The sequence below is a fragment of the Lontra canadensis genome, unplaced genomic scaffold (genome assembly GCF_010015895.1).
Source record: "Lontra canadensis isolate GAN:19392208 unplaced genomic scaffold, GSC_riverotter_1.0 scaffold33, whole genome shotgun sequence".
Lineage (NCBI taxonomy): Eukaryota > Metazoa > Chordata > Mammalia > Carnivora > Mustelidae > Lontra > Lontra canadensis.
Genome location: NW_022631027.1, coordinates 13,857,615 through 13,877,984, shown reverse-complemented (window position 1 = coordinate 13,877,984; position 20,370 = coordinate 13,857,615). Strand labels below are relative to the sequence as shown.

The window sequence follows — 20,370 nt, the reverse complement described above, 5'->3', positions numbered from 1 at the left end:
AAATATTTTCTTCCAACACGTAGCTTGTCCTTTTATTCCCTTAACCGTGTCTGGTAAAGCAAAAGTTTTTTATTTTCATGAAATACAGATTATGAGTTTTTTCTTGTGTAGATTATGTTTTGTTACCATATCTAAGAACCCATCATCAAACTGAAAGACATGTAGATTTTGTCCTATGTTTTCTTATAAAATTCTTATAGTTTTGCATTTTACATTTAGATCTAGTTTTAGACTTTATTTTTGTATGAAGTGTGAGTTTTAATATCAAGTTTCTTTTTTTTTGCATATAGATGTCCAATTGCTCCAACACCATTAGTTTTTATTTTTATTTCTTTAGCTTTCACCATTAGTTTTTTAAGACTGTCCTTTCTTTATTGAACTGTTTTTGCACCATTGTCAAAAATCAGTTGGCCCCCCCCCAAAAAAAAAAAAAAAAAAATCAGTCGGCCATATTTATGTGGATCTTTTTGCTGTTTTGTTAATTTATGTTTCCCCTCTGTGATACCACATTATCTTGACTAGTTTGGGTTTATGGTAAATCTTAAAAATAGGGAATGTGATTCCTCTAATTTTATTCTTCTTTTTTTGAAATTGTTTTATCTATTCTCATTCTTTTGCTTTTCCATATAAATGTTAGAATGAACTGGTTGATATCTATAATAAAGCTTGTGAGATTTTGATCGAAATTATTTGACTATGATGTATTTAGGTGTGGATATTTGGGGATTTGTCGTTTTTGGAGTTTCTTATAGCCTCTTGAATCTGTAGGTTTATTTGCCAGGTTGGGAAATTTTCAGCCATTATTTCAAATATTTTTCCAGCACTGTCCAGTTCAGGATGGTATGCAGAGTCTTTTCTTTCCAGGGGTCTGATAACAAATGTTAGACATTTCTTCTTCTGCCACAGGTCCCTGAAATCTGTTTTTTTGTTTGTTTGTTTGTTTGTTTTTTCCCCCTCCAGTTTATTTTCTCTGCCATTCAGAGTGGTTAACTTTTATTGATCTCCAAATTCATTGACTCTTTTCCCATCTTCATTTTCTGTTGAATCCATTCTGTGTGGTTTGGGTTTTTGTTTGTTTTCGTTTTGTTACTGGTATAAAATTTCCATTTGTTTATTATCTTCTATTTTCTGTCTTAATATTTGTTGCAAGATTATTTCTGATGGCTTGTTCAAGTATTTTTTTTTTTAAGATTTTATTTATTTATTTGACAGAGATCACAAGTAGGCAGAGAGAGAGAGAGGAGGAAGCAGGCTCCGTGCTGAGCAGAGAGCCCGATGCGGGGCTCGATCCCAGGACCCTGAGATCATGACCCGAGCCAAAGGCAGAGGCTTTAACCCACTGAGCCACCCAGGCTCCCTTGTTCAAGTATTTTTATAATGACTGCTTTAGAGTCTTTGTCAGATAATTCCAATATTGATGTCATCTCAGCCTCATCTGTTGATTTTTTTTCTTCCACTAGTTGAAATTTTTGTGGTACTTTGTGAAGTAATTTTTTATTGTAGTGGGACATTTTGAGTATTATGAGATTCTGGATCTTGATCAGATTCTATGGAGAATGGCAATTTGTTCTAGTAGGAAATCAACCTGATTAGGTTCAGAATGTAATTGCTAATTAACTTCTGTGGGGTATGGTCCCTATATCAGTTCAGTTTTCAAGGATTGCTTTTTTCTTTGGATTTATTTCAGGTTTGTGCCCCTCAGTAAGGGACCTAGACAGTTTGGGACCTAGCTGATTGGATAGTTTAGTTCTGAAGATGTTCTGGTATGCTGAATAGGGTCATATCCAAGCATTAGTGACTTGAGGGTTCATAAACAACTTTATGAGGTTGCTTTGCTGTGTCCTTCCCATGCCAGGATCTCTGCTGCTTCCTGGTTTCCTAGGGTCCCCTTCTCAAACCTCTGGCCATAAACTTGGGTTTCTTGTTAATCTACATTGTTGCTCTGTCTCATACCTTCATACATTAGCCTACATCCTAACCCATGTGGAGGGACAGAAAGAAAAAAAGCAGAGGGACTTGTTCTACACTTTTGAAACTACAGGTCCACTAAACAGAGAAAAATTCCCTCCTCTTGTATATAGCTCTTATGGGATTTCATCGTTTTTGGCCACCACTGCAGAACTGCTTGGGGGTGGGGGGAGTCTTTGGATGCCAATAGGAAGTCTTTGCTCCAACTAACAGAACTACAAATGTAGTAACTTAGTCTTGTTTCGAAGTTCTGTAGAAATCTATGATCTGCGTAGAGATGATTGCTCAAGGGGAAGTAGTATGAGACACATACAGGACAGATAACCCCTGTAAAGTTGAACAACAGTTTGATCTAACTTAATGCCTATGGTGGGAAAACAGTGATGGCTCATCAGACAGTTACTATTTTACTTATCATTTTGGAAGTGGTACTATATTTTCAAAAGTCCAAGCCAAATGGTAGGGTTTTAATTGTGAAATTTCATGTTTATTTATACAATGTTACCCTTTAAAAATACTATTGTCTGCCTATATTCAGGAGATACTCTTTTGAATGCTTTTGTTTTTATATTTTTTGTTTTAGCAGTTGCTGTCTTACAAACAGAATGCAGTTTTCTTTAACAATGCATACAGAACCATTTTCCAAGGAGGAATTAATCTTCATATTAAATTCATCATTTTTTCCAATAAATTTTGATTGCCTAAACTGTGCCAGACTCAAAGCATTTGAGTATTATCTGTTAACCTTATTACTTCTCTTGGTTATAGGAATTTAGCAGATTAAGTTGAAATGTACATTTAAATGTTAGTAGCATGTGCTAAGCCTGAACTTTATGGTAGAGTTTTTTGTTCTGTTTTGTTATGGTTTTTGTTTTAAACCTGAAATAGGGCTGATTGAGTGAATAGATTGTTTGAATGAACTGGAATCCCATTGATACGCTGTTTTCTTTTTCTTTCATTTCTTTCCTTCCTTCCTTTTTACAGAACAAAAAATACTAAAGTGCTGTCCTTCTATCTGCATCTATTGGAGCAGTTGGTCTCTGCCTGTCTGCTCTTTCTGTGGTTTAATGACAAGTTTATTGTCATACTGTAGGTAATGAGATTGGATAAGGAGAGGAAAAGCATTACAGTTTCTAAAGTTGTTCAGAGGATTTGTATTTGATGAGCATTAGGAAGGTGCTCGATTCCTGAGCTGGAGGACTGAAAGTGGAAACTGAGAAGCTTAACTAGTCTGTCAGTACAACATAGGGTGGCTTCTGTGGGGAAGGAAACAAAACCCTAGATAAAGATTGGGTAGTGAGGTGTTATAATACATAACTTGCTTATACCAGCATGTAAACAGAAGAGGCTGCTCTGAGGGAGTAGTGATGGGCCACTGCAGAGTTCTCTTAGGTGAGAGGCTAATTCTAGAGAACATGGGAAAGACAGGGAGTCCCTCATAGGTGCTCTAGATCTAGTAGGTCAAAGTCCAGTGTGCAGAAAGGCCAGCAGAAGGTAATCAGGAAGCCAGGATAGAGGAAATGTTTCCAGAGTACCTGAGTAAAAAAGTCTGATTCAGCAAAAATTCCTCGTACCTCTTGCCTAAGGCCAGAATTGTTTGTGCTGACAGTTGGAGGAGGGGGTGTCATGGACATGGCTTAAGCCAGGCATGGGAAGCTAGATCATTCCACAGTGACTGCATGGAGTCATCAGTGACGTCCTGGAATAAGGCAGTGGGAATGAAAAGGTGAATATAAAAGATTTCAAAGGAATGAAGGGAAAAACTTCACAATAGGGAATCTAGGAAATGAAGGGGACAAAGGCAATGTTTAGATGTCCAGGAACTAAGTAAGGGATTCTGACAGAAATTGGTAGTTGTAAAGCTACTTGAGTGGAAAAAATAAATTATTTTCTCTTTGTTGATGTTGAGATGTTAGTAGTTCTGCTATGGATTTGACAAGAAGCCACTAAGGGCCTTTGATTAACTTCTACAAAATAAAGAGGACTGAAGCCATATTAGTAGGAGCTATGGAAATAGTTAGAAAGGACACATTAGAAGCACATTCAGACCACATATGAGGTATTCGACAGCACACACACTGAATATAAAGCTGTTATTGTGTGGCAAAGATTGATAGTAAAGAGGCTGCTTTGATAGAAGAGTATGTTTGAGAAGGTGGGATAAATGGGATCTGGGGTTTTGTGGAGAAGTAAAAAAATAAATTAAAAAAAGCTTTTTTTATTGCTTCTGATTAGAGGGGGAGAATTTTGGAAAGATAACAGAGGCTCATGTTGGTTTTAGTCTTTATTTCCTATAAATTGAGGTCATCCATAGAGAATGAGGTAAAAGAAGAATTTGGAGTTAATGCAAATATCTGGAAATAAATACTGCAAGATGTCTTTATAAAGTAAAATAATGGATAAGAACTACAAGGAGGACCTTCACATATTAAGACCTTTCCAATCTCCTAGTATCTCCTCCCTCTGGTGAGTTTTCCCATTTTCTGGTCCTGAACACCATTCTTTCCCTTTCATTCCTCAAGTCCTCTACCTTTGAATCCAGTAATTGTTAGGTTCACAATATTCCTTTCAATTTATCAAACTGATAGACAGAAATCAGGTGAAGATTTTGAAACAAATTTTATTGGAAGAATTTTGATACAATTATTTATTCTTTTTAAATACACCTGAAGTTAAAATATATACATGAATATCTTCAAGTAGAAAAAAAATGAAATATACATGATGGATTCATTGTATATTTAGGCAAATCATAATTGCTCACTTTAGCACATCCAAACCAAATTACAACAGTCCTTGAAATTTGACATTCCAATCTAGCCTTGTATTCAAATGTTTGTTTAGAAATGTCTTGGTGCCAAAATCTTCATATAGGAAGCAAATCCAAAGTCAAACTTGGTCATGTGATTAGAAACCATTAAAGACAGGGAGGTAAAGTGTTGTAGGGGTGTTTGGAATATGTCGAGAAGGGATTTGGCAATTTTTAATTCACAGTATTTCCGATATTAAAGATCGATTCTGTTTATTGATCAAACTCACAAGTGTTGGCAAAATATCACTTGGGAAGAAATATCACAGAGTTTTTGCTATTAGAGGAAGCAATGTGATTATTTGGCAAACTCCTGACAGGATACATCTAGTTCAAAATAGAATCTTCACTGAGGCTAACTGATACATGATATGTGGTACCTAAACAAAATTCCAATATTAAAATTAAAAATAAAGCTTTTTTTTCTTTTTCACTAGTAAAAAGGGGAAATTTTACCATGGCAGCAGCAATTAAAAGATGAAAAATAAGAAATATAGAGAAGCTCTACTAAAATTTGGTATTTATAAGGGAAAAAAGAGAAAAAAAAACTTCTAGGAATATTTAAATCACTAAATGAATATATGTAGTGTTTTTGGTTTTGTTTTTGTTTTTTTAGAAGCACCTTCAGGTTATACCCCTGAAAGAGTTTTGGATAATAATATATCTGGAGATAAATGAAACAAGGTATGTCATACACAGATCCTTAAAGTAGTATCAATAGGGCAATTTTCCATAGAAACCAAGGAGGCAATGTGGTTTCTCATTTGGCAATACATAATGTAAAAATTCAAGTGACCCAGCTTCCAGTCTCAGTTCTGCCAAATTTCTATCCAAAAACATGGATAACATCTCTTTATGTCTACTGTGCCTGGATTAAAAGAGTAAAGCAGCTCACAGGGTTCCTTGAAAAATAGAGGCCAAAGTTGATACAAAGTCACTTATTTGTGCAAAAATGCCAAAGAAAAGCTGAGGTGTCTTCTGTAATAATAAATCACTGGTTCTATCTGTCCCCAACCATTAGTTTTGTATCCACTACTACCTACAATATTTACTCACTAGTTAATCATTTACTGAGCATGTAAGTGGAAGTTCATACTAAGTTTGGGGATAATGAGATAGATGATGAGACAAGGTATTCTTTTCTACAAACTTTCCAACATCATCAGAATTGCCAAGTACTAAATTTTCAAAAGCCACGGGAAGAGTTCAAAATTCAATACTATTACTAAGCATAGACTGCTACTAATTATAAAATAGATTTCTTCCTCAGAAAGGTGTCTATAAAATGTAATGTTGTACATCCTCAGATCCCTCTCAAGCAGCACAAATTATTCTTGGAAGATAATTCCCTCAACAATTATGTTAACCTCTCTTAGCCAGGATGGATTCAGTTTCTCTTTACTTACAGACTGGCAAGGACTCTCTTCTGAGTCAGTCCCTTTTTTAAGCAACTTTGAGCATCAATAAAACTTTCTTTTGTAAAGGTTTTAAAAATTCTTAAAGGAGTTCTGATTATTCTTTTTAGTCTGCACAGTTTAAATTCAATGGCAAAGGTAGGAAATAAGCATGAGAGCACTGAATGAAGGAATGAGTTTAAGCAATGTATATGTAACAACTGCTACCCCATAATCAGTTTTGTCACAGTAATTGTTCACTGATTTTATTGGAGAGTCTGTTCAAATCTGCTACAACCTCTTGTATCTTTTTACCACTGTAGAATGATATACATAAAACGGAGCTGTCATCAAAAAAAGCTCTGGATTTAAAGTCAGTGCGTTACCACTGGCTATCCCTCAGGCAAGTCATTTAAGTTCTCCCACAACAGCTTCCTCATCTGTAAAATGCGGTGATGATTACGAATTCCTTCCCCAGGGAGGGAATTTGAAAATACTCCGTCCATCATAAAAGCATGCAAATTTTCTTTCTTTATTGAAATGTGAAGCTTTCAAATGTGACAACACGGAAAAGGCCATACAAAGACACAGAAATACTTAATAAAGGTTGAATCCCACCCTTTCCATATAATTTGTAGTTGGGAAATGGTTAAATACACACCAAAGATGCCCTCATCAAAAAGACTCACATCCATTTGGTCTTTAGATATAATGATACTTCTCAGCAGATGCCTTTTTTGATACATAATTTTTCACTGTAAATCAGTCTATCTCCATGGTAGAGATCTGGATCGCTAAGGCTGCTGGTGGGTCATGTCTTGAGACAATCTTCTTCTATTAATAAAACTTTTAATGACTGTTCTCGAAAAATAAAATTTCTCTCTCTTTTTTTTTTTTTTTTTTGCCAAAGTTCTTGTGAACTGGAAAATGATTTCTTGTTTTGAAGATGGTAACAGAAAGAAAAAAGTTCAATTTTATCAAGTTAATGCTTTTACATTAAGAGTAAGCAATTTAACATTTGGGGTTCTGGTGAGACTTCAAAATTTCACCCTATTGAATTAAAAGACTTGTTTTGTTCTCTATTTCATTTAATGCCCAATTTTGTGTGGTTCTGAGGATAAATGTTAAAAATCCAAAAACCTCCCCACGTAAGTGAAAATTGAAGTATCAAGACCAAAATGACATGACCTATGAGAATTAGCCTGGTTTCTAGAAAGTACCAGCTCACAGACTATAAACAAAATAAAGAAACTAAGCAATCCTTAAACTGGATTTAGCCTTCGGCAATTAACAGAAAAATTCACTCACAAGTTAAAAGTATCCAAAGTACAGATGTCATCATATTTTAAAAACCAGGAACTGGTTTCATAAGAGTAAAAAAGTAAAAGAGTACAAAAATTATTATTTTCCATAAAGAATATTCTAAACCTCATAATGGAAGTATGGAAATAATATTCTGAACCTCATATTTATGAAAAATAAGACAATAAAACTCCATTATAAAGTGCCTTAATGTACCAAAAATGGAGGTCAGCTTTCCTTTATTTACAAATGCTTTTTCATCACATTTACAGAAAGGCAAATATTACACTGGAGAGGCAGCACAGTAGAATAGAAAGAACTTGACTTGGAGTCAGAAGACCTGGATTCTAGTCTTGGCTTTGCCACTAATTATCTCTGTGACCTTGAGTAAATGACAGCATTTCTGGGCTTCAATGTTCTCATCTGTAAAATGAGAGGTAGAACGAGACTGCTTTTAAGGACAGTCCCTTAGATGTAAAATTCTGTGTTCAGCAATGACGTATTTTTGCTCTTAAATCCCAGCATTATATAAGGATGCCACCATATTAGTAATCTTTATAAAACTGATAATTCCATAGGTAAAAACATTATAGAACTCTGATCAACTGCATTTGGAGTCACCAACTGGGCTGCTTTACAAGGTACACAAGTCACAGTATTTTAGTTACTGGTGTCTACACGGAGGCTTTGAAGAATGCCGAAGCCTCTGGAGACAAGGGACTTTCCGATGTCACTAAACGTCTGCTGCTGCTTGCTTATGCCTCCGCAGAAAACCGCTCGGCGATGACAGGAATACAGAGATACAGTTGAACTACACACTGTCCTTCACAAAAGTGCACAGGGAGTCAGCAAAATAAAGCCACACATATGGTAAGCCCTTTGAGTAATATAATCTAGACTTTAAAACACAAAACTAATATAGGTGTATTTCTGTTTGGGGATGTTTACTAAGCAAGGTAAACTTTCCCAGAGCAAAACAAATTTGTTCTCCAGGGAATATTCTGATTTTTTAAATTTATTTATTTTTTTTAAGATTTTATTTATTTATTTGACAGAGATCACAAGTAGGCAGAGAGGCAGGCAGAGAGAGAGAGGAGGAAGCAGGCTCCCCGCTGAGCAGAGAGACCGATGTGGGGCTCGATCCCAGGACTCTGGGATCATGACCTGAGCCGAAGGCAGAGGCTTTAACCCACTGAGCCACCCAGGCGCCCCGAATATTCTGATTTTTAAAATACGAGCAAACTTATACTCAGAGACTCACTGCCTGCCTTCCCACCCACCCCAAGAGACTACATCTACATCTATTTCTCCCATCTATTACAACAATCAGGTAGTTTCTCAGTGAAATTACCTACTTTAGCACTAGACCTGTGCCAAAAACACAGGTGAGACAGAGTATTTGTTAGAATGAGAACAAAATTGCTTTTTCTCACACTGATTTGTCACTGCTGCACACACAGGTTTAAGGACATTTAATTAAAGCATAAATGTTAATGCCAACCTGCCAAATGATACGAACTGGAAATCTCTTAAATAAGGTGCAAAATTAGAGTTCCATATCAGTGTAATCATCTGTATGCTCGATGATTATCAAAGAAAAAACACATACGCATGCGCTTGTGTATTCAGAGTATAGTTAAAATGATGCATACTTTCGCATAGAATGGAGGGCCTGATGAAAGGCAGAATTCGACCTTCAGAATGCCCTGGTCAGGTATACAGGCCAGTGCAAATACTGTGTCCATATGTGAACAATCAGTATGATTAGATATAATACTAGCTTTTAAAGGCACACATCCGAAATTCCCACCTTCCTCTAGATCTGACATTTTCCACAATATGCCAGAATGCACAGAATATCCCAGGCTTGGTAGCGGATACAAACTTCCAAATGGCCATTTACACATAGAATGAAAAAACAGTACATTATCAGAACGTTTCCTTTTATACTTTCCCTCCCCAAACTCTCAAGAACTGTTTTAGTTAAACACATTCTACTGCAGGAATTCTTAGCTTTAGAACGGCCTGGCAGTAAGTAAACATGTTTTGAAAATACTGCTTAATCTGCAAAAAGGGGACTATCAACAGCTCATAGCAATCTGCAGCAGTTTGGGAAAGCATAAAGAAAGTAGTCCAGTTCTCCTAATACACTTTCGTTCATAAACTGTAGATCAGAAATAAGGAGAAAGATACTCTAAAACTTACACAAAATCAACAGCAATTTCTGCCCCATCAGTGAAAAAGTGCTTATTATTGGCCTACATTCTAAACAATCACATTTCCATCCTGCAGAGTTTTTTCCCCCCAAGAATTCTCGTTGTTTTTTTTTTTAAGTTAAGAGGGAACATACATTGTGATAAAATGAAGAACAATGGGTAAATATCTCTCCAGATCAATATTTCTTCAGAAACACAGAGAATATTTGAGTGTTCAAGCACTTGCATCTCAAATCACAATTTTATATTTCAAATAAACAAAAACCTAGAAATCAACTTATTAACTTTTAAGACACCTGTTTTATCACAATTGATCTGTATCTTCAATAGTTCAAACTCAATAAAATGTTGCTTTTAGGATTTTTGAAAGCAACTCTATTTGTGCAATGCTTGCACAGGAAAACAAATTGTATGACTTGGCATTTGAAGAATGAGAAAACAAAGTAACACTGTCACAACCATTTCTGCCTTCCCTCTACATTGCCTTTCGTTAATAAAATCCATAGGGGCTCCTGGGTGGCTCAGTGGGTTAAGCGTCTGACTCTTGATTTCGGCTCAGGTCACTGTCTCAGGGTTGTATGATAGAGCCTGGTGCCAGGTTCCATGCTGGGCGTAGAGCCTGCTTAAGATTCTTTCTCTCCCTCTGCCCCCCCACTAGAAAAAAATAAAAAATAAAAATAAAAATAAAATAAAACCCTTAAAAATAGCAAAGAGACACACAGGGAAGTTTTCACAGACACAGTAGCTTTCAGAGAAATTTGGGATTTAGCAAATGTTTTAAGTAAGTCAAAACAATCGTCTATATAACATGTGTTTGCAAAGTTTTGAAAACACAGTCCACAGAATAATGTGGTAACTGAATTTGATTTAGAAAGCAAAGTAACACCTATTTTTTGATCAGACAGAGTAGTAAGAGAAAACTTATCATATATATAAACCTAGGCTGGAAGTACACACAATCTGTATACATCACTTAGAAGAGTCTTACACTTTGTACAGATTATAGAATTATCCATTGGAAAAAACCATACACATGACCTTTGATGGTACATTTTTATGCTGGCAAATACATTTTCTGATACAAAGGCACTTTGAAAACCCAATATGGTTTGGTTCATAAGTTTGCAAGGTACAAACAATTTTACAAACATATGATTATACTGAAGAATGTCAACCATCGTGACATTACATATAAAACGATTTCCATTTTTTTTTTTTTTTAAATAACACTAGTTTTGTGTAAATGAAAGCAGTGGTTTCCAGCAGCTTCAGTGAAGACTTTCCAGAAGACTGGACGCCCAGCATCTGGATTTGTACTGGCTAGGATGACGACTGGGAGTGAGGGCATTTTTGAAATGGAAAAAAAAAACAGTAAACAAAAAATAACATTCTGGGACAAAACTACAAACGTCAGAAATCAAAACGGTTTGGAGGGAAGAGCACAAAAGACAAGACCAAAAGTCCAAGAGAGATCCTCTTAATTTTGCTCCCTTAGCTGTGTGCTCCTGCCCGAGCACAACTGCGGACACTACCTGGTCTACTTGGCGCTGGGGAATTGTAGTGACGAGTTTTCTGTTTTAAAAAGCTAGCTACAACATTTTGAATTGTACAGTACCGGAAATATTAGGTCCCCCAAGAAGGATAATTTCTTTCATTTGTTACATGGCCGCAAAATCAATCTGTACATAAAGCTGTCTCACTCCAGCCTGAAAAGTTAAAAAAAAAAAAAAAAAATCAGAAAATCGAACCAATCAATAGCACCCTATACATTTTAGAAAAATAACAGAAAACAAAAAAAAAATCTCATTTTTTGAAAAAGGAAAGCATTATTTTTCTTTTCTGTCTCTGGAAAATAATTCTCCATTCTTCATCAGAAAGGGCCAGTCATTTTATCTTAGAAATAATTATATTCATAATTGCAAAAAGATCCTCCATTTACCTCTACAGAAGCCATGCTCTTGATTATAAACAGTGTCCAAGTGAAATCTGGAACAGTAAGGTTACCCATCTACTGGTACTCTGCTAGCGAACAGTACAGTGCTTGCCTAACTGGCTACAAAAATCATAAACTGATTCAGTCTCAATCTTCCTGTGACAGACGATGAGCGAACACTTAAGTAGGACCATCTGTTGGTTATTTAATTACATTCTAACGCCTCTCTTCAATTTTGGATATGAACCCGCTATTCAAGGACTGCTTTCAAAATTGCTCCCAGCTCTCCTATATTATCAATTGTTGCACATTTGCTGCCTACAATTCCTTTTCTCTATTCTCTCTTGAACGCATTTCAACTGAACTTTTGCCACCCAGCACTTTGCAGAGCTGTTGGTCAAGGTCACCTCCAAGTTGCTTGGACCAGTGCTCACCTGTCCATCCTCTAAACATTTACTCTAAAGGCAAGGACATGGGCACATACTCTTTCCTACTGAAACACTTCCCTCTCACTTGGCTTTCAGAGAAGACTCACTGGTGACCTTTTACCTCAATTATCAGTCTTCCTCAGTCTCCTTTGCTGGTTCTTCCTCCTACCTTTGAGCACTTAGCACTGAAATACTTAAAGGCTCAGTCCTCAGATTCCTTCTTTTTCTCCATTTGTTCCCTAGCTGATCTCATCTAGTATCCAGACTTTTAGTACTATCTGAGTGCTCACACCTCCCACACTTGTATTCCCCCACTGGGACCTACTTGCCATCTACTTCACAGTTCTACCTAGATGTCTGACTTCCTCCCTGAAAGCCTGGTGATCTTGTATATTCTGTGGCTCAATGCCATCCTCGGTGTTACAACCTAAAGACCTTTCTTTCTCTCACACCCATTAGGAAAACCTGTTTGCCTTACTTTCAAAGTAGCCCAATCCCAGAACCTGATCATTTTACATCACCTCCACTGCTATGTTTACTGTCACTCACCCGTTATAACGTAACCTCTACATAACAAGGATTTCGTCTTTTTTTTTTCCATTGCTGATTCCTAGTACCTCAAATAGTGCCTGGCCCATAGTAATTAATCAGTAAATGTTTACTGGATGAACAGAAATTCTGTTAAATTCCTTTCAAACAAAAATAACTTTTAAAAATTAAAGCATACAGTAGTTACAATAAGCATTTTCTTGCCAGTACCAAAGAATGAAAGGTAAATTAGAATATTAATGGAGAGAGAAAAAAAATCAGTCGGGGATTAACACTACAGTCATTTCTAGCATGGCCTTTTTTTCTTTGCATTCAAATAGGTGGACTCTGCACAACTCGAATCAGTGTGTGGGAGAAGCAGGAACTACTCAAATGGGATAAAAAGCTGAGTAGACCCTAGAAGCTTACCAGCACAGAAGAGGTTTTAGCTTTCTTGCCTCATTAAAAAAAAGTAATAAAAATGAAAAAAAAAAAGATAGTAATAATAATAATAATGAAATAAAATTTAAAAATCCTTGCTTTGGTCAAGTTAAAGCTATGCAAAACTGCTTATTTGTTATTCAAATTTATGGAAACTACATTTAAGAGCAGCCTTTCCTTAAAGAGGCTTATGGCAGAAAAAAGACAACTCAACATCTGCATGATTTTGAGCTAAGATTTAAAATCAAATCTCAGTTTTTCTCATTTTAAAAGCATTGATACATACCAAGTTTACCTATCTCATAAAATTGTTCTTTGTTCATCTAATATTTGACATGTATTTAATAAACCCTTGTTACAACCCAGGACTGTATATGAATATATGAGAAAGGTTTTCATATGCTGTAAAAGGCTATTTAAATAAACTATTATGATTCGTTGTACGTATATCTGATTTACTCAACCGAGACTGTCTCTGAAATAAGTAAGGAACTCTTCTGCAAAATTCTTCTATATCTAACCTTAAGAAAAAAACTACTGCCCAAGTAAATTGGCTTAATTCCTTTTCTCCTTTTCTCTTTTAACAAAATTGTTAATGAAAGTAAAATGGGCAAAGTGAGTTGGTTTCCTATTACTATCCCTGCCACTTCCCTCAGCCCCAGATTAACACAGTGAAGACGGTAATAAGAAATGAGGTTAGCCCAAGGCAATAAAAAAAAAAGAGGAAAAACAAAGAGGCTAGGTAAATTGATCTTTGCATAATCATGAGTTAATTACTCAAGCTTGTATCTTTCCCCTGAGGGGCTACAGCTTTACATAAAAAGTCAGTCTAACAGAAAAAGTCATTTTGCTTCATCCAGCTGTCCTGAGAGGGATGGCTTCAAGTTTTCCACCCTCCCATATTCCTTTCTCAATTTCCTTCAAAGTAGAAAGAAAAGCAGAATTTCCAAAGAATCCTATAGTGAGTCACCTACTCCCTGAATGCAAACTAGGTTTTCTATACAGTTTATCCACACCATAAACACAAGACAAATAGTCTAGCAGATCAAAACAGGGCTCCGTTGCATCAAACACTCTACCGCTGGGATGGCACTGGGAGCTGGAGCCTGGTCTTTAACAAGTGAAAACCATATAATATTGTGTCTTATATCATAAGTCATGTAAACCATGATTCAGTCAATACTTTTTGGATCATTAAGACATTTTTAACACAATGCGCTCCTAAGAAAATACATGTGAACCTGGTGCCGCAGACTTAGAATATCCTCATTATCAATATTCATCGTTGCAGAAGGGAAACAAATCAGGAGTAAAAAGAAAGAAAGAAAGAAAGAAAGAAAGAAAGAAAGAAAGAAAGAAAGAAAGAAAGAAAGAAAGAAAGAAAGAAAGAAAAGAAAAGAAAAGAAAAGAAAAACACGCAGGAATATGGCTATAGAAAATTATTGGTTTGTCTATATTCTCTACCAATTCCACAGAAACTTTATACTTTAGTTTTTGACTGAACATATAACATTAATCTTTATCCCTTTAAAATGAAGTCTTGAAAACTGCCTTCGTCCACCATGTGAAACCTAAATCGTCTCAGAATTAGTGAAACAGTGAGTGAATATGATGAAACGGTAAGTCATGAGCAGTAACTTGGGCCTGGGTTCCTTTTTCTGTAAACTACAAACAGCAGCACCTGTTCTGCAGGAGGCTGGGGCGAGGCGTGAAGCAGCTGTCGCAGCGCCTGGCGCGTGGTGGGCTCTCAGTGAAGGCCCGGCTGCTGTTGCTGCTGCTGTTCCTGCTCTCTACCAACCAACCAGTGAGGGCTTAAACCTTGTGGATTAATTAAAAACAACGAACCTAGGGGCCTGTTGGTCTCCCATCCCATGGCCGTTTACTCCAACCTCCTCAGGAGGTTAAGTTCTGGTGGACATCAAGCACACAGGATGAAGAAAATGGAAAACTGGCTAAGGAGAAGTTGCAGAGTTGGCAAGCAGAACTGACACTTAGGACAGATGAAAACCTTCTACAGACAGGAAAACAAACAAAGGGTGGAAGACTAGCTAGCCCCCAGGAGAGGGGTAAGTAGCTTCTCCCACTCGCTGCCCTTCCCCTCCAGCAGACAGGAGGCTGGGCGGGGTCAGTAGTCAGGCAGGAAGGGATCAAGAGCATGGAGGCTGGTGAGGTTCCTGAAACTAGGGGAACTCCCATTTGGGCATGGGAGGAGGCTTTCTGGTTCCTTCCTGGGTATCAGTGTGAACTTCTATTTTGAGGCTAGAGGCTAGAGCACCAAAAGCTGAAGCAGGAATCAGGGGGTTCAGGACTTAATATGCACAACAGAAATAGGCAGAAAAGGAGAAAAGATGAGGAAATCACAACAGAAGTTCTATCAGGGGGGTGCCTGGATGGTTCAGATGGTTAAGCATCTGCCTTCGGCTCAGGTCATGATCCCAGAGTCCTGGGATCAAGCCCTGCATCAGGCTCCCTGTTTGGTGGGGAGCCTGCTTCTCCCTCTCCTTCTACTGCTTCGCTTGCTTGTACTCTCTCTTTGTGTCAAATAAATAAATAAGATCTTTTAAAAAAAAGTTCTATCAGGGAACAAAGTGGGTTTGTCTTCTGTGCTTTGTGGAACTGAAGAGGGTACAAGTGTATTCTAGATTTTTCTTCTAACATTATTTCTAACAAAATAGTATATTAAAAAATTAACAGATGGTATCAGCAAGTTTAAAAGACACATAAAATGTTAAACTGCCATCTTAATCTTCTTGTTCATATATTAAATACAAAAAATATCTATTTCATCAATTCCCAAAGGATAACTCCCTTTTAAAGAGTTAGTGCAGGGGAGAATGGAAGAGAGAACTTTTTCTATGTCAACAGAAAAACTTGTAGTTTAAAAACTGGATTATCCCTTACCTAATAATCCTTAAGGAATCTAAGTTCACCCAGTCACTTATTTTACTCTCTAGTAATGCACAGCTTTAGCTGGCCATTAAAGACTTATACCAGGGAAAATGAGAATAAAATCATGCCTAATATACAGTTCTAAAATAGTCATGCAGCTTAGAGTTTTATCAACAGAAAAGAAAGCTGTAATTCTCAAACTGATGTTGGGTTTTTCAGTTTAAAGTTGTCTTCACAGATATTTTAACAAGGACAACTTTTTTAACCCAAACTATCATTTAAATTCTGATTTAAGATCAGTTATAAGGGTGTCTGGGTGGCTCAGTTGGTTAATCATCTGCCTTCAGCTCATGTCAGGATCCCAGGGTCCTGGGATCGAGTCCTGAATCAGGCTCCTTGCTCAGTGGGGAGCCTGCTTCTCCCTCTGCCTGCTGTTCCCCCTGCTTATGGTCTTTGTGTCAAATAAATAAAATCTTAAAAAAAAAAAAAAAAGATCAGTTATAAGAAAGATACCTGAAAATGTCATAAAACCAAAAAGTAGGGGCACCTGGGTGGCTCAGTGGGTTAAAGCCTCTGCCTTCGGCTCAGGTCATGATCTCAGGGTCCTGGGATCAAGTCCCGTATCTGGCTCTCTGCTCAGCAGGGAGCCCGCTTCCGCCCCTCTCTCTGCCTGCCTCTCTGCCTACTTGTGATCTCTCTCTCTCTCTGTCAAATGGCTAGGTAAAATCTTAAAAAACAGCAACAACAACAACAACCAAAAAGTATTAACTTATTACTGAGGAAATCCTTCTTTTAGTCTTTCGGAGCTTCAATTCTGCATATGTTAGAACTAAAACAATGATCACTAAGCAATTTGAAAATAATGAAAGGTATGAAATATAAGTCATTAGTAGGGTGATTCCTCCTCGCCTCTGGAAAAAATGTGTTGAACCATCTTCACTGCAAGGCCCTGCTCTGCAAGGAATGAAATAGAGTGGGCTTGACCTTGGTTGATGAAAGGGCTGAAAATATTTTTCAGAGCTTAAAAATTTCAAAACCCCAATACAGATTCCAAAACCAAAGAAGCAGCTGAATAAACTTTCAGCTTCAGCCATTGTAAAAGCCAAGATGTCTAAGGTTTCCAGAAGAAGCTCCTCCACCTACTGCAGTTGCGACTTCAGCAGTTCCTAAGCCCGGACACAGCTGCTTGCGCATTTCTAAACCTAGAAACAGCATTCCTTTTCAGAGGGAAAACCGTAACTAAGTGCCCAAGTCTTGGGAGAGTACTGCGGCATGTCCTGGAGGTCAACAGAAGCTCACACTAAGGAGGGCGGAAGGACTAGGAGACAGGGGAAAGGAGAGAGCGTTGACCTAGAAATGACAGTGAAAAAGCAAGGTTATTGCGGCCACATTCTCCTTTTGCCTCCAAAACTCCTCCCGTTTTGAGATGTGAGAAGGATTCAGACATACTGTGCAGGTCTTGCATGCCTCATTACGACATGACAGTCATACAGACTTCAGAGTGTCTCTTTAACAAGATACCTAGTTCTTAAAATTCTGGAGTAAGCGGTACAGCATACAGCTTCCCAGTAGAGTAAGTCTTGCTGTTGCCTACATAAAATTATTTCATTATTTATCCCCAAAGGAACATAACCATACATTTCTCATTATTAGAGAAGAGAGATCATTTAATTTATGCTAAGATCCTGAATTTAAACTGCATATTATGTTCTGTTATCCATGTCTGAAGATACAATGTGTCTGTTTCTCTTCCTCTCCTCTGTTTTCCCACCTTCTTTCCCTCTGTGTGTGTGTGTTTGTGTGTGTGTGTGTGTGTCTATCTCTCTATTTCTATATATCATTACCACTTTTCATGCTGTGGTTAAACAGACCAATGGGAACCCAACCATATTTTTTCATACTTAGCACATGTAAAGATGGTGTTGGTCAAATACAGTTTGAAGAATTTGTTTATTCAACAAATTTTTTATACACATACATTTTTCTTAAGCATTGAGAATGGAAAATCATGACGTTTGGAAGAAACCTGCAGATAAATATGTGTATCACAAAATGAAGTTATGCAGCTTAGAGGGGTCTTTAGGCTTCAGAGAGAAAGTAACAACTAAATTGCGCCTTTATGTTAGAGGAGAGGATCTTTGTCCCACACAGAAAAGTAAACAGTCTAAGTAACAGAAAAGTAAACAGGGGTATGAGGTATATAAGAATGAATAGTGGGAGGCTTGAAAAGTTAATGGGGTCATGCTAAAAAGTTTGGGTTTTATCCTGGTGACAATGAGGAACCTCCAATTTTTGTTTTTTTAACTTATTTTGAAAAAATAAAATCAACTATCTTTAATATTTTGCCACATTTGCTTTATTTCTCTATATTTATTTATAATCTTTGTACTTCTGTTGAAACATTTGAAATTAGACATCCTGATCCTTTGCCACTAACTCCTTCATGGATCTGGTAAGAATGGGGACATTCTTCGATAACCACAATCCATTATCACACCCAAGAAATCTAACACCTACACAATTATTATGAACTATTATGCAGTCCATATTTAAATTTCCCAATTACCCAATAATTTCCTCTGTGCCTGTTTTTCCCCCCCAATCTAAGATTCAGTTAAGGATAAGACACTGCATTTAATTGTGAAGTCTCCTCTAATCTAGCATAACCTCCCACTATTCTTCCCCCCTTTGCAGGCTAACAGTCTCGTACAAGTTTCTACAAGCTGGGTTTCTCTGGTGGTTTGCTACTGATTAGATTCACATTAACCATTTCCGGCAGAAGTACCACACACTCTCACTGCATCACACCAGGAGGCACAGGCCAGTTTTTAAGTACACATTTTTAAGGCATGGAAACAGTTGCTCATTAGATCTACGTGTTCGATAATTTTGGCAGCAGTGTCAACATCCAGATTTTTCACCAAATATTTCTAGCAAACTAGAATGAAAAAAGAATTTGTATTCTCTCACTCTCTCCTTAGATGTTCTTGACATGATGTTCTTATTCTCCCAACAGATACCTAGTTGATTATCAGTCACATGACTATGTCAACTTCAGACAGCATAAGCATCAAGTAAAGTGATTTGGCTGCAAGCTATGTACTAATTTATGATTCCAAATACAATAGCATATTAAGCTTTTAAATCTCACAAAACTATGGCTTTGCTATCACACAAAAATGTTAACATAGTCTACTTTTAGCTAAAGCCACTGACAAGGCATTATTCTTATTCCAAATGTTATTTTAGTTCTTGGCTTTAAACAGCATTTAACATGTCTTATAAGTAGTATACAGTAAAGGAGAATCTACTTTTTCTTTCTTTTTAAAAGATTCTTATTTATTTATTTGACAGAGATCACAAGTAGGCAGAGAGGCAGGCAGAGAGAGAGGAGGAAGCAGGCTCCCTGCTTGAGCAGAGAGGCCGATGCGGGGCTCGATCCCAGGACCCTGAGATCATGACCTGAGCCAAAGGCAGAGGCTTTAACCCACTGAGCCACCCAGGCGCCCCGAATCTACTTTTTCTTAAAGGAATTCCAATCAGTATAATGACAGAATGAGACTATCTTCCTTAAGAGTATTAGCTAAAATAAGAACTCCCAATTTTGACTGTATGGTTGAAAGAAAGTACTGTTATGTTTCCTTATAGTATTGTGTGTGTGTGTGTGTGTGTGTGTACGTGTATTTATATACATACATATTTAACATGCTAAGTAGTAAATATTTCTTAAACTAGTAGATAAGATAAATTCAAAGAGTTAAAAGAGTTAGTGAAAAAGTCATACCTGAGTAAAAATATTATGTGTTTGGCTTAAAATCCACCTGGCATCAGCATCAGGGGCTACTACTAATTTCAAGGTCCCAACATAAACATCAGAACATAAGGTCCAGAAATGCTGTTCTTGTAAACTGTAAACTCCTTGCAACTGCTGCACCTGGAACAGAAAGGGCAGATATTAACACTGTAATCAAACATAAGGGCCCCCTTGTTTTATTAGGTATGCTGTTTTATTATTTTTATTCGTCAACAGTTCAGTAAACTGCTATTTAGATTATTAAATGTAACACTGTTATTATACGACATATCAGTAAACATGGATTCTATTCTCTAGCTCAAAGGAGGAGTCAGAGATTATTTGAGTTAGTTAACAAATACTTATTGAGTACTCTTTATGTGCCATGGCAGGTGTCTGGGAAATATGAATGATCACATGCCAAAATCTGCAGGGCACAGCTGAGAGAGCACCTAGACAGAAATTTACACTTTCAAGTACACTGATCAGAAAACAAGTATAAACTCATTTGCATTTAGAAACTAGAAGAACAACAAAGTAAACTCAAGGAAATAGTAAGGAAGGAAATAAAGGACAGAAATTAATGGTCTAGAGACTTAGGAACTATTAGAAATCACAATATCAAAAAACTAGTTCTTTGAAAGATTACTGAAAATAGAAAAGTCAGTG

General features: G+C 36.9%; 1 protein-coding gene across 2 annotated transcripts in view; it reads right to left on the bottom strand.

Moving 5' to 3' along the window:
- Positions 1-5,384: 5,384 nt before the first annotated feature.
- SLC30A7 (solute carrier family 30 member 7) overlaps positions 5,385-20,370 on the bottom strand; it is an 86,682-nt gene continuing 71,696 nt past the window's right edge. Inside the window, exons 10-12 of one of the 2 annotated variants that reach the window (XM_032867228.1) lie at positions 19,693-19,842; positions 11,305-11,395; positions 5,385-7,896 (exon numbers count right to left, since the gene is read on the bottom strand). In XM_032867228.1, the coding sequence (XP_032723119.1) occupies positions 11,348-11,395; positions 19,693-19,842 (198 nt within the window). In that variant the 3' untranslated portion in view covers positions 5,385-7,896; positions 11,305-11,347. Of the gene's footprint in view, positions 7,897-10,324; positions 10,344-11,304; positions 11,396-19,692; positions 19,843-20,370 lie in introns of those variants that run through there. The other variant, XM_032867229.1, reaches the window with a different exon arrangement.